This window comes from Perissodus microlepis, chromosome 4 (genome assembly GCF_051167445.1).
Source record: "Perissodus microlepis isolate ML-2025 ecotype Zambia chromosome 4, ASM5116744v1, whole genome shotgun sequence".
NCBI classification, from domain to species: Eukaryota; Metazoa; Chordata; class Actinopteri; order Cichliformes; family Cichlidae; genus Perissodus; species Perissodus microlepis.
Genome location: NC_140464.1, coordinates 19773523 through 19787284, shown reverse-complemented (window position 1 = coordinate 19787284; position 13762 = coordinate 19773523). Strand labels below are relative to the sequence as shown.

Below are 13762 nucleotides of genomic sequence, written 5' to 3'. Positions count from 1 at the left end.
GCAGTATTTTATGCTATCATAAAGAGGCAAATCTGTAGTTTGGATTCAAGTTTTAAAAATGCGACTGTTTCACTTGTGTATTTACATTTTCTTCTATATGGCTTGCACTGCAGCAAATCAGAGGCCGATGTTCATTTATGCCACTGGATTTATTTTACATGCATAGGTTCATTCAGCGCACACAGACTAACTAAATCTGATAAACCTGATATCATTTCTGCTATTAAGGGCACACCTGCAAGACTTGAAGCGCAGATTTATCAGATTTAATCCTTGCATACTGGAAGTTCACTGTCATCTCAGCATCAGCTTAAACTGCTGCCTCTGATTATACATGTATCACTGTAACATTTGATTTACTGTGTAACGGCTGTCTATTGTTAAAAAGGCACATTATATTGTCAAAAGTTTGCCTCGTCTGCCCTCACACGCAAATGAACTTGAGTAACATCCCGTTCCTAATCCATAAAGTTTAATATGGATTTACAGCCTCAACTCTTCTGGGAAGACTTTCCATAAGGTTTAGAAGTGTTTATGGGAATTTTTGAGCATTCTCCCAGAAGAATATTTGTGAGGTAAGACACTGAGAAGGGCCTGGCTCGCAGTCTCCACTCTAATTTCTCCCAAAGGTTTTCTCTCAGGTTGAGGTCAGGACTGCGCAGACCAAGTTCTTCCACACCAAATTCGCTCATCAATGTCTTTATGGATGTTACTTTGTGCACTGGTGTGCAGTCATGTTGGATCAGGTAGGGGGCATCCCCAAACTTTTCCTGCAAAGTTGGGAGCACGAAATTGCCAAAACTGTTTTGGTATGTTGAAGCATTCCTTTTAGTTCCAGAATTCATTTCACTGGAACTAAGGGCCTGAAGCCCAACTGCTGAAAAACAATCCCAGAACATAATCCCCACTCCACCAAACCTTTAAAAAAAAATTATTTAACCCTTATTTATACAGGTTGTCCCATTGAAACTCAATGTCTCATTTACAAGGCAGATCTGTTCCGGACAAACATTCAAATTACAACAATACAAGAAATAATAAAATAGCTAAATTTGTCTAATTCACACAGTAATATCAAATACAACAACAAGTTCCCAGTGATGATTTCACAAAAACATTTGCATGTCTTTTGAAGTCTGCAAGTGAAATCAGTTGATTGATTGATACTTTACATTTAGTACAATGCAGTCGGACAAATAGTGTTGTCCTTTCAAACCCAGACTTGTCCATCAGAATGCCAAATGGGGAAGCGTGATTCGTCACTCCAGAGAACACACCTCCACCGCTCTAGAGTCCAGTGACGGCATGCTTTACACCACTGCACCTGACACTTTGCATTGTGTTTGGTAATGTAAGGCTTCGTTGCAGCTGCTCAGCCATGGAAACCCATTCCATGAAGCTCTCTACACACCGATCTTGAGCTAACCTGAAGGCCACGTGAAGTTTGGATGTCTGTGACTGACTCTGTAGAAAGTTGGCGACCTCAACGTACTATGATCCTCAGCATCTGCTGACCCCCTCTGTGGTTTAACATGGGCTACCACTCTGTGACTGAGTTGCTGTCGTTCCCAGTTGTTTCCACTTTGTTATAATACCACTAACAGCTGACTGTGGAATATTTAATAGTGAGGAAATTTCACGAGTGGATTTGTTCCACAGGTAACATCCAATGACCGTACACCTCTAAAGCTCACTGAGCTCCTGAAAGCGATCTATCCTTTAATAAATGTTTGTAGAAGCAGTCTGCAGGTCTGGATGCTTGATTTAATATACACGTGTGGCCACAGAAGTGATTGGAACACCTGAATTCAATGATTTGGATGGGTGACTGAATACCTTTGTCAATATAGTGAATGTAAGGTATGGAATACCTCAAGCTAGATATTTTGTGTAATTTTCAGTCTTTACTAAGACCTTCCATTTGTATTAACAATGGCTCAGATTGCTGTGTTTCCTGATGACTAAACAATGCAGCGGAACCATCGATTGATAAATGAAATGCTAAATAAGTAGTTGAAGGTTGTAAAAGGTTAATAAACAGGTGTTAGATGTTACTAAGTCACAAATGCATAGACTGAGTGTTAATAGTACTCCAGGTGAAGTGCAGGAGATATTGCAAGTAAACTGCTAAAGGTTTGTCAGTGGTCTGAAGAGTTTCAGACTTGATGCTTTGGTTGCGTTAGTTCTGCCTCAGCTTTATTATTCTTGTGTGAGCCCCTCAAGTGCTTCAGCAATAGAAATAAAACCTTGCAGGTAGCTCAAAATAAAGCTGCCGGTTCTTTATTGCAGTGCTTTTACAGAACTAATGTCAATGAGATGTAAATTAAATATCCTAGAGACAAGATTACTGCATATATTATATGGAATGAAACACAGTTGAGTCGACATAATCATTGAACACAATCTGCAGCAGAAAGGAGTTTTATATTGCCAAAGGTGAAAACAAGTGATATAAAGAAAACAGTAATTCACTGATATGGTGGAACTCAGTAGCGGTTCATATTATTACAACCAGACATCTAGAAAAAAGCACATTACATAAAAGTTATAGATTGATTTTCATGTCACTGAGGGAAATAAGAATTTGATTCCCAAGCAAAACATGATCTAGTATTGGTGGATAAATCGTTGTGGGCAAACACAGCGGTAAGACATTTCTCGTAGTTGGTCACCAGGTTTGGAAAAATGGTGTTTTCTGGGTCACACTCAGGATTCCTCTTCCACCAAACGTATTGGGTCAGGTTGATGGCAAAGAGGTCGATTTTCTGACCACAGCACTTTCTCCCATGCCTTCTCTGAATTATTTAGATGTTCACTAGCAAAGTTAAGACGGGCCTGTATACGTGTCTTGTTGAGCAGGTAGACCTTGTGGCGCAGCAAGATTTCAATTTAATAAAGCGTAGTGTTTTACTAGTGGTGTACTTTGGTCTAACTGCCTTCAGATCATTAACAAGCTCCACCTGTTTACTTTTTGGGCTGATCACTGTTGAGGCAAGATCGTGCATAGAGCCTGAATTCATTTTATATTTCTTCCATTTCTGAATAATGACACCAACAGTTGTCACCTTCTCACCAAGCTTCATAGAGTATCAAATCCTTATTGAATTCAATGACAAAAAGTCAGTTTATAACTTTTATGTAATTCTTTTTTCAGGATTTTCCACTCTGTGAAACTACAATAAAAACGAAAGACTGGTCATTATTTTTCCATAATGGGAATGTTTGCCCATCCCCCATAGGAAGTTGTTTTTGAATATTAGGACCTAAAAACTGAAAATATTCCAGTTTTTTATTGAACTCCAGAATTCAATAAAATTCATGGAAATTAGTTTGGGAAATACTAATTAGACAACAGTCTCTCATGAACTTTTCCTGATTTGTCCTTTGTTTTCAAAACAACATGCACTCAGAAACGTGCATATAAAATCCTGCCTCACCGTGAGTGGTTTGGATGTGGTCCACATACATAAACTGCAGCTGTGTAATGAAAAACATTCACGAACAAAGCAATAAAAGTATTTATTACATTTGTTTCCACAGAGAAATAACAAGATGTCAGTTATCTTTCTTCAATAAATACAGTACGAGACATATGCAGGGCAAACATACGACACGTGCACATGGAAAGTAAGAGAAAATAATGCACAGAACATTAAGACATAAAATCTGGTGTGTAAATAGAAAAAAATCAAAAGATGGGGTAAAGACAAAGGTTTTGTAATGAATGTCTAGTTTCGATTCCATGAAAGGCACTCTCATTAGCACCTTTTTTATTCTCCCTCTTGCAGGCCTCAAGCTAGAGCAGCGTTGCATCGCCTCAGCAGGGTAAAGAAGCCCGCTTTGCGGCAGCTACTAAACAAACAGACCTCTTTAAAAACCACACAATGAGGTTTCCAATTCGGGGACATTAGAATAAATGAGAAGAGCTAACTGTGAAAACACAAGTCCATTAACAGAATTTACTACACGTCACTGTAACCAACAAAGTAAATAGTCGTTCCCTTTTTTTGGTATGTTTCAATTCTGTAGTCCAGAGATCTCCTCTTCCCTGCCCTGTTCGAGATGTGCCAGCCACCTTAGTTTTATGAGTATTCAGTGTTTCTGTTTTCAAACTCACGGGCACGGTAGAGCACAGTAAATGTCACAAAGTATTTTTAACATTCAAACGTGTCCTTCCCTGCAGGGTGTGCGGCTCCTTGTATGGTTGCCTTCCAGCTCATGATCAACATTAGCTCTGTCAGTTTTGAGGTATCAGAATCATCTTGTACACAAGTGTTAAGGATCCAGTCGATTTAGTAACTGCATCTGCGTTACGTTAAATATCGCAGTTCTGCTTCACATTCACCAGAAAGCTTGATGGCTTGATCGGTGTCACACGGGTAGGACGGTGTTGTCGGCGGCCTCAAAGTTAGCTGGAGGCGCTGTGTTAGTCTGAACGACGGCTCTAGTGTTGGTGTAGAAACTCTGAGCAGAGGGGACGTCCAGGCTGGATGAGAGGATGTCGTACGGCAGCTCCACCGACTGACGGATGCTCTCTTCATATGTTGGAGGAGGCTGTAGGAAAAAAAAAAGATAGAAGAGATTTTACACTAAATATTACACGAACATCTATGAGCTGAACTGTCACACTGTAAGGTCGGTCAGAATAGCTAATTGTTTAAAATTAGCAAGTAACTGAAGGGTCTGTGGAGTGTTCAGATCCACAGGTTAACTGCTCTGATTCAGATAAAGTTAGCAGCCAGCAGGTGGACCAAGATAAGCATTTAACAGAACTTAAAGGAAAAATAAACTTAATCAGCTGGTTAGACTCAAAATGCTAATGTAACATCATCTGTGCAGAGTGAATAAATAGGCTGCTGACATCTATTCATTATTTTTGCTTATCCAATTCAGGGTTGCGGGATGTGTGGGGTGGAGCTGGAGCCTATTTTAGCTGTGATTGGACAGATCATGAGTCTGTCATAGGGCTAATGGGAAATGACAGTTCAATGGTGACAGCATATTGCAGGGGTGTCGAACTCCAGATCTCGAGGGTCGGTGTCCTGCAAGTTTTAGATATCACCCTGGGTCAACAAGCCTGAATCAAATGATTAGTTCATTACCAGGCTTCTGGAGAACTTCAAGACATGTTGAAGAGGTAATTTAGCCATTTAAATCAGCTGTGGATCAAGGACACATCTAAAACCTGCAGGACACTGGCACTCGAGGCCTGGAGTTCGACACCTGTGGCATATTGGGAGTCGTTGGGCAGCTTAGGGCAGCTCAGACTGCCCAGCTACCTGCAGTCAGATGGCGGCAATGTCAGAAACATGTGGTACAACTAATCTGTGCCCTACTCTAGATTGTGCTGTCGTTGCTGTTCCACCGTGTTCTAGATACCTTCGAACTCAGATATCGGAACAAAAGCAAGTAAAAACAGGATTTGTTAGCTAAGTAGAGCAACTCTTGTATCACTGGCAATACAGCATAATACTTTGTTTGTTTGTTTGTTTTTTATTCTGACTTTCCAAGTAAGAAATCCAAGTTGAAGGAACATTCTAGATTCAAATTCTGAGAAATTCAGATTTCCGACTTATTCAGGACTTCGGGAATTCACAATTTTGCTTTCGTCTTGATGCATGTTCAATCATCCAGGTAAGTAAATCTCCAAAAGTTGATTCTGTTCATCTGGACGTAGAGTTTTGTGGGAGAAACGTTTCGTCACTCATCCAAGTGACTTCTTCAGTCTTGGCTGACTGCAGGTTTCCCCATCTTATAAACAGTACATTTGCATAATGACTGAAACCAGCCCATTGTTCCTTCACTGGGCTGGTTTCACACCATTATAACACACAGGGAGCTGAAATGGCCACTTTTGGTACTTTTCTTGCTGTATTTTTTTGATCGCACTTCTCTCACTCCTGGTTAACTGCTGTCACTCCTTCCCTATTATGGCCCACTTGTCAACCACATAGTTGATAGTTTGGACGACTGCTCAGAGAAAAGTTTGCAGTGGTTGAAAACCCTGCTTTGTCAGCTTTCTGTAGGCAAATACTTTCACAAACAAATACAACTGGAGTAGCATGAATTAAATACTACGCAGAGAGACTGACCACCATTTGCACTCACATTCACATCTATGTCCTAATAACCAGTTAACCTAATTTGCATGTCTTTGGACTGTGGATGGGGAAGCTGGAAAACCCAGAAGAAACCCACATGGGTACAGGGAGAACATGCAAACTCCATGGTCATTATAATATAGCATTAATCAAGTGGTAATATTATGTTTACAGCTGCTATCTTAATACAGATTTAAGGAAAGACATGGAATATCATTCAGTAATGAGATGCACATGTATACATGTTACTGTCATACTGCTGCCTTTGTATGCAGTGATGAGACTTCTGAAGACTTTTGGGAAACATTTCCCAAGTTGCCATGGGCACTGTTCTCCATAGCTGTCTGAGAGCGCACAATAATGCCACCGAGGTTGCAGACCACAAAATTCTTCAGGGAAATTAAAAGTCCTCGAACAATCCGGGAGGACTGAGTTAATCTGAGAGCATCCACAGGCCTGAAAGAACTGAAATCTGACCCTGTGGTGAAGCAGAACGTGTTTGTATTTACATTACCAATTAATCCATCCCCATCCTGGCTGTCTGGAACATGTTCTTTTTTTTTCCAAATATATTATCTTTCTCATCACATCTAGCAGATTCACGCTCCCTGACTGAGTCCTCTTATCTTTTAATTGCTTGGGGACCCTCAGGCGACAAGTGCAAAACCACAACCCTGCCCTCCGTTTGATACCCGCACCACACGCACACGCATACCAGACTGCAAAGTTTTACTGCCGTCCTGCCTCGGGCCACGCAGGGCAGGCGGGGAAATAAAGGGGTCCATCATCTGAACTCTTGCAAGATAGAGTTCAGATTGTGTAGAGGAATGTTTGTCAGTGACTAGTGATGGGATGACAGAAGAGTATTGTGTGTGAATGTGCTTTGGTGATGAGCAGTCATGCTAGGGGGTGTTTAATTAAAGAAACGGAGAGGAGGTCAAAGTAGAAAAAAACGGTGGAAGATGGGAGCACAAAGCTGCATTCTTGGGCACTGTTTGCACTCAGAACGCAGGCTTTAATTATGTTTGATGTGCCTTTTTCTCATTACCTTGTTTGCTCAAGCGTTGTGCGAACTAGAAGCTAAGCGAAAGATCAACACGGTAAAACCTCGAAACGCAGCTGCCAGCACAATTCGGCAGCAGGCATTAGATGAGCTGATACTGCATCCTGTTTACTGCGCTCTGAATGCAGTCTAAGGTCTTGTTACAACATTGTGTGCCAACATCTTTCTATTAACAATAATAAAGAGAGTCTCATTCTGTTATCTCCACCCACTGTGTCAATAGAAATGAGGGCTTTCAATAAAAAGCCGACTTTTTTTGGAGCTTTAATGTTCTCCCACAATCCCATGCTTAACAAAACCACCTGAAGGGCTACATTTCCAAAGGCTTTACAACAATACCAAACTGTGTAATGCAGTTTTAGTCTCTAGTGTACCCCACCTCAGTCACAATGGGTCCATTGAGACCAAAACGGTCTGCGATCATCATGTGGATCTGCCTCTGGCGGTCCTTCTTTCGGACGCTCTCATAGGAGGGGAGCCTCGGCAGGGGGCCTTCCAGCACAGGCAGGCTGTAGCTGGAGGGCAGGCCGACGTAGAACAGCTGACCTGCCTGCTGAGACGTAAACAGACCACAGTGGGACAAGAAGCAGGTGTCTTTATGTTATTTGTGAAAAGTGGTCTAAAGTTTAGCGGGGGAAATAAGTGTTTGAGCCCTGCTAAATTTATAGATTTGCGCACTTAAAAAGAAATGAAAGAAAAGAAATTAAATGAAATAGATTTTTATGGTAGGTTCATTTTAATGGAGAAAGACAGAATACCAACCAAAAATCCAGACAAAAAAACCCAAACACATGACATAAAAGACATAAACTGATTTGCATGTCACCGAGTGAAATAGGCATTTGAACCAGCCAGAATTCTGTGTGGCCATGTGACATACAAATTACAATCAGTCAGTCAGTTACAGACATTCATCATCTCAGCTCTTTACGTGTATAAAGCAAACCTGTCCACAGAATCACTTTCTACCATTCTAACCTCTCCACCACCACCGGCATGACCACAAAGTTGTCAGAGGACATTAGGAGGAGCCACAACACTGTCAGCAAGAAGCAAAAATTATAAAATGACTAACAATTACCCTCATTCTCATGAGAATCGTGATGGATCATCCCAAAACTATACCGGAGGATTCTTTAAATGATCTGAAGGAAGTTGGGACCACAGTCACCAAGAGCACCATTGGTAACACACTACACTAGTGGATTGAAATCTTGCTGCGCCCACACGGATCCCCTGCACAAGAAGACACATGTACAGGCCCGTCCTAAGACACCAGTAGGTTAAATAATTCAGAGAAGGCTGTGGTCAAATGACACCAAAAGCTCTTTGCCATCAACTTGACCTGCCATGTTTGGAGGAAGACAAATGCTGAGTATGACCCAGAAAACACCATCCCCAGAGTTAAGCAAGGAGGTGGGAACATTATGCTTTGGGGCTGTTTTTCTGCTAAGGGTGCAGGATGGCTTCAGCACATTGAGAGGCCAATGGATGTAAAATCTTAGACGAGAACCTCAGGGATGAGTTTAAAGAGCTTCTGTAAAGAGGACTGGGCAAAAACCAACTACAAAAAACATTTTGCTGCTGTGCTTTTGCCAACAAGGGTTACTCGACCAAGTACTACGTCATGTTTTGCTTGTGGATCAAATATTTATCTCACTCAGTAAAATGCAAATCAGTTTATTATTTTTATGTAATGTGTTAAATACTGCATTTCTGATGGATATTCTGTATATAATATATGTATATTATATATATATTATAATATACAATGTTATATATATTATAATCAGAGACTGCTCATTTCTTTGTAAGTGTGAAAACTTTCAAATTCAGCAGGTATCAAATAATTATTTCCCCCATAATATACCCCAGATGGGTATTATTCCCAGATACCCACTTTAAAGGATAAATCTCATCAGAAACATTCACTTCAGAGACGAGGACTTTCCGGCCTATGTGTATTATAGAGTGTGTGCATGTGAATGAAGGCCCTGCCTTAACCATTAGCATACACAGAGGGGAAGAGTGGTGCTTTGTTTGGCTTAATAGCAGATGATGGGCTCTCTCACCTGAGTGCTGCTGTCATCAGTGATCTGTGTCTGCTCAAGAAAAGGAGATGGCACCAGCGTCTGCCTGCTGCTGTAGTACTGAGAGGGAGCACCCTGTAAAACAAACAATAATAAATTCAAGAAGTTGCGGGACAGGAAAAAAAACCCCTTAGTTATTAATTAAACACAGGACTGGAATTTCACCTTTAGAGTTTAACTAGGTGAAGCATTTTTCTGGTTCTTGTTGCTGAGAACCACTAACTTCAGCCCAATTGACCAATTTTCATGCCTTGTTTAGTCACTTTGGTGCACCGGCTGGTTCAGCAGTACCATAAATTATCTAATCAATAAGACGACCACCCTCAGATTTCCGTGCCTCCTCCTCCTATAAAACAAGACCCGTCAGTGTCTCACTGTATGAGGTGCAGAAATCCTGAAAAAAGGCCGCTAGTAAAACGAGGTAATTGCCTCGCGTCTAAATGAGTCTCCTTTGTGTGGAGAACAATGTGATGTCCTACTGTGTCATCAAGGTCCCTAGGCAACAAACCACACCGTGTGGTCTTTTCAGCGTCCCTCTATTCCCCGTGTAGCTCCTGCAGGTACCTGTTAAGGAGCACACTCCAATACACATTATGGCCTTTTTATGTCATTTGAGCCGCCTTTACCACAAAGTCAATTTGTTGCCTGACTGAGATTTAGATCCAGCATGAGGACAAGAGATATGAGCTAAACAGCAGTTGCTGCGAATACTATAGAGATTCTTCTCACACAGAAGCAACAAAGGCAGCTCAGATTGCACTAACACGGGGTCACATCAACATATCATCAGTTTATCAGATTTATTATTTTCCCAGGCCTTTTTAAACTATGACATCACTCACCATCAGACTGACGCGATCTGTCGACCTTTGCCATAACCCTCATTACGTTTCACAGACACACAGAGATGGCACCAAAAAAAGGTGATGTCAAAGGTCATTTTCCCCTCACTGGTTTGTACTTTTGAGAGGGAGGATAAAAAAAGAAAGAAACGTCACCACGTCGAAGAGAAAAGGAAAAAAAAAGGAGAGGAGCTTTTGTCGCCTGCCATTGAATCAGCCAGCGTGAAGAAAAAAGCACAACCGTGTAAAATCAGTGTCGAAGTCGGGGGAGGACCCCAGCAGCAGTGTGCTTTTTTTCTCCTCCGCCGCAGCCTAAAGGAGCTCCCATTGTCCCTCTTGTCTCCCCCCCACCTCCAACACCCACCGTGGGGTCGGTCCACTATTCATGGAGCAAACTGAAGCAAGGAAAGGTATGTGACTATGAAGTCGAAGACATGAAACACAATGAAAGAGCGCCTGTGTGTGTTTCTCAATCTTCACTTTCTCTCGCTTGTGGTCAAAAGAGTGAAAGCCTCTTTTTCACCACAATTAATCGCAGGAATTGTAACGACACTCATCACTCTCTAATCTGTCACGTGCAGTTCACTGTATGTGACCTGTGGGTAAATAGAAACCATCATGTGCTTCTCTTATCAGCAACACGGTACAGCTGTAAGCAGAGGTCAGTATGGCCACTTTGTACAAGTGAAACAGTCTGTTAGTTCCTTAAACTCAGGCACAACAGAGCCTCTCCATTAAAGACACAGCTGAACAGACAGCTTCCTGTCAGTTGAAGGAGGGAGGCATGAGTTGTGTCTCTGCAATCTAAAGATAACACTCAAACCTCACCCCCGGGGACTAATGGAGGGGAGAGACGGGTCAGGAAAAGGAAACAGACGACTAATAAACAGTATAATTCTTTGGGAGTATTTGCATTTCCTCTTTAGTTTATCCTGCACCAGCGCCTGCAGCACTGAGGATAGTCAAGTGTTTCTCTTTAGTGAGCAAACAGTTATGTTATTTTGTAGGTGTGATTTTTAACAAAATGTTACACACCAGCTAAAAAAGACCCAAGGACTTGGGTTGATTTGCTTCACCCTGCCAATGCTGGGACAGAAAAAAAAATAAATTTGATTTGCAGTGATTTAATTAGGCCACTATGGTGCTGAAGTAGCATCAGTGCTAATTCTGTCCAATTCTATTGGAGAGATAGTGCAGCACTCAGGAGATATTTCTGGCAGCGCGCTATTTCCACCGGAGCAAATTCACTGACTGACACTGATCATATCAAGTTTATTGTAGGCCATGTTTGTGCCGCTATGCAAATTCAATCTGACACCCCTTAATGTCTGCGTGCCGGCCTGTCTTTGAGTGTAATCTCAACAGTTTGTGCTGAGAAACTGAACATACAGATCACCTTACAAAGAAAGAAACTTGGCTTACAAAGAAAAAACCCCACAAAACTCAGCATCAGGGCGTTTTTGTTGTCCCCCCTCACCCCCACCCACACACACATACACTCTCTGCCATGTGGTTTGTTTTTCCTTACCATATCTGCATGTGGCCCCTGATAGGAAAAGAGTCTGCAGCACTGAGGATCCTTGCGGTAGATGATGGACAGCAGCACCACGATAACCACGAAGAACACCAGAGAGGAAACTGCTTGAAGCCGGAGAGAATGAGAAGTCACTTAATCACACTGAGTCAGACACTGTGCATTTTTTTTTCCACTCACTTTGCACATTTGAAGCCTGTGATGAGTTTTTTTTAATAAAAATGTGCTTATTCGCTGTTTTTAAATGTCAGTCCATCTCTACAGTCAAAGTTTCTCTGGTGTGTTTAAAATGACAAACTCAAGTGTCTAAGCTTGTTTTTAATGGGCTTGGTAAACATATGAGCCAAAGCTGAGACATTAAAAGCCTGTATATATATATAGCTATCTGCATGTGTGGCTAGATTAAATCCAAATGCTATATCCAAATGTCTCCCTCTAAAGAAACGATTTTTACTCGAATTACATCCTTAAAGCTTTACTTACAGGACGCAGCGACCACTGTGAGTTGATCAGATGTCAGCTGGAAGGAGGGGATGGTTGGAGTTGCAGTTGTGGACATTTCTCCTTCGTGAACTGTTAATCTTCCCTTTACAAATCCTCCTGAACTCTTCGGCCTCAGCGCCGGGGCTCTCATCTTACAGATCAGAAAAGGAATCTGTCCTCCTGTCGCTCGTCTTCATCGTGCGCTCAGTCCCGGACAGGCTGGCAGTCCACATGCGCTCTGCAAAGTGGGGATCTCAAACTCTCTCCACTCGGTCAAACACGCCACACAGCGTTTAAGAGCCCGTGACGGCGCACTGACGCCCTCCCCGAAGCGCGCGTGACGTCGCTGTGGCTTGGAGCCGGACAGCAGCATTGGTTTTGTTTATGGACTGACTGACACTGACTGGAAGCAGCAGCAGCAGCGCACGGGCATACAGACTCATTACTTAGGCTAATAGGCATTTTTAAGCTGGACCCCTCTCTATGTGCGGAGGACACCAGGCCACGGACACGGAAAACAGCAGCGTCTGTGCTGCTGAATAAATATTACAGCAGGTTGCTATTGCTGCTTCCTCCGCTGTTTAACTAATGGCATCCAGACCAGTAAGTTAGTTAACACCCCGGATTCCTGAGCTGGAGTCCCGTTACCCTGGCAACCGTGGGGGTCCCATCCTTAGAGGCTTTCTACACAAACAAAGACCCAAAATGTAGCATTAGTATTCATAGATGGAAACTATGAAAACATGCGCCCCCGCCCTTTTTCTCCTTTTTTACTAGATAAACTTCATAAAGTATGTCACCCCAGATACTTTCATTATTTTATATCTTAAAGGTGGAGAGAGGCACTGACATCCTGTAGACAGGATAAAACAGATCTCTTAATATGCGCTTCACATATCTGGCTGTGGCCCAAGCTTGCTGAATTGAATCAGTATATTATACTTTGCCCTCGAGACAGCAAGGAGAAATTAGTTTTGCATACTGGCCATCCTTACAGGGAGAGGGAAGTAACTAAAACTTGGAAAAGCCAAACTCCAGCAAGCTTTTTAAGTAATAAGTATTCATTCGAGTCAGCGTATTTTACACAGTAATAAATACATAAATAACAAATCCGTAAACATACAGTTTAATGTATCATTTTATAATGAAGTAATTTTCTGAATTCGTTTTTTTCAATTCATTTTGTTGTTGTTGTTTGTTTGTTGTTGTTGTTGTTGTTTTTTGGAGGGGGGTTATACCACGTATTGAATTTTACTATTTATGTAAATGCATATGAATGGGTGTTGATAGGCAGGCCTAATCAGTACAGAAAATTAAAAAATGCCTAATTCAAGTAAAATCCTGACCCATGACGCTGAAGGTGATCGGATGGCTTTGTTATGCTGCGGGTCTCCTCGCCACCTTGGAGGGAAGAGTGACTGCAAATCAATACATAGCTTTTCTGCGTAATTACCTTTGTTCTATGATGAAACACTGCTATCCTTAAGGGAGCGGTCTCTCTTTCTGGAGAACAATGCCCCCATCCTGACTGACTTGGCTTACTTTTACTTATAAAAGTAAAGTAAAGTAAAATGTTGTTTATATCACACTTTCAAGAAAATATCACCGTGCACCTCATCAGATTTGCCAGATTTCATTAAATATAACAT

The 13762-nt window shown here is 41.8% G+C and overlaps 1 protein-coding gene across 3 annotated transcripts; it reads right to left on the bottom strand.

Annotated features, from left to right (window-relative positions):
- Window positions 1-3506: 3506 nt before the first annotated feature.
- Window positions 3507-12689, bottom strand: LOC146388834 (uncharacterized). Of its 3 annotated transcripts, none has more exons than XM_084926375.1 (5): window positions 12114-12689; window positions 11625-11737; window positions 9237-9329; window positions 7544-7717; window positions 3507-4554 (listed from the first exon to the last, which is right to left on the bottom strand). In XM_084926375.1, the coding sequence occupies exons 1-5, from the start codon at window positions 12262-12264 to the stop codon at window positions 4372-4374; spliced, it is 714 nt and encodes a 237-aa protein (XP_084782501.1). In that variant the 5' UTR covers window positions 12265-12689; the 3' UTR covers window positions 3507-4371. The 3 variants fall into 3 exon arrangements, with proteins under 3 accessions (XP_084782501.1, XP_084782503.1, XP_084782502.1); XM_084926377.1 differs by having other exon boundaries at window positions 7544-7714; window positions 12114-12688; XM_084926376.1 differs by having other exon boundaries at window positions 11625-11734; window positions 12114-12684.
- Window positions 12690-13762: the final 1073 nt, after the last annotated feature.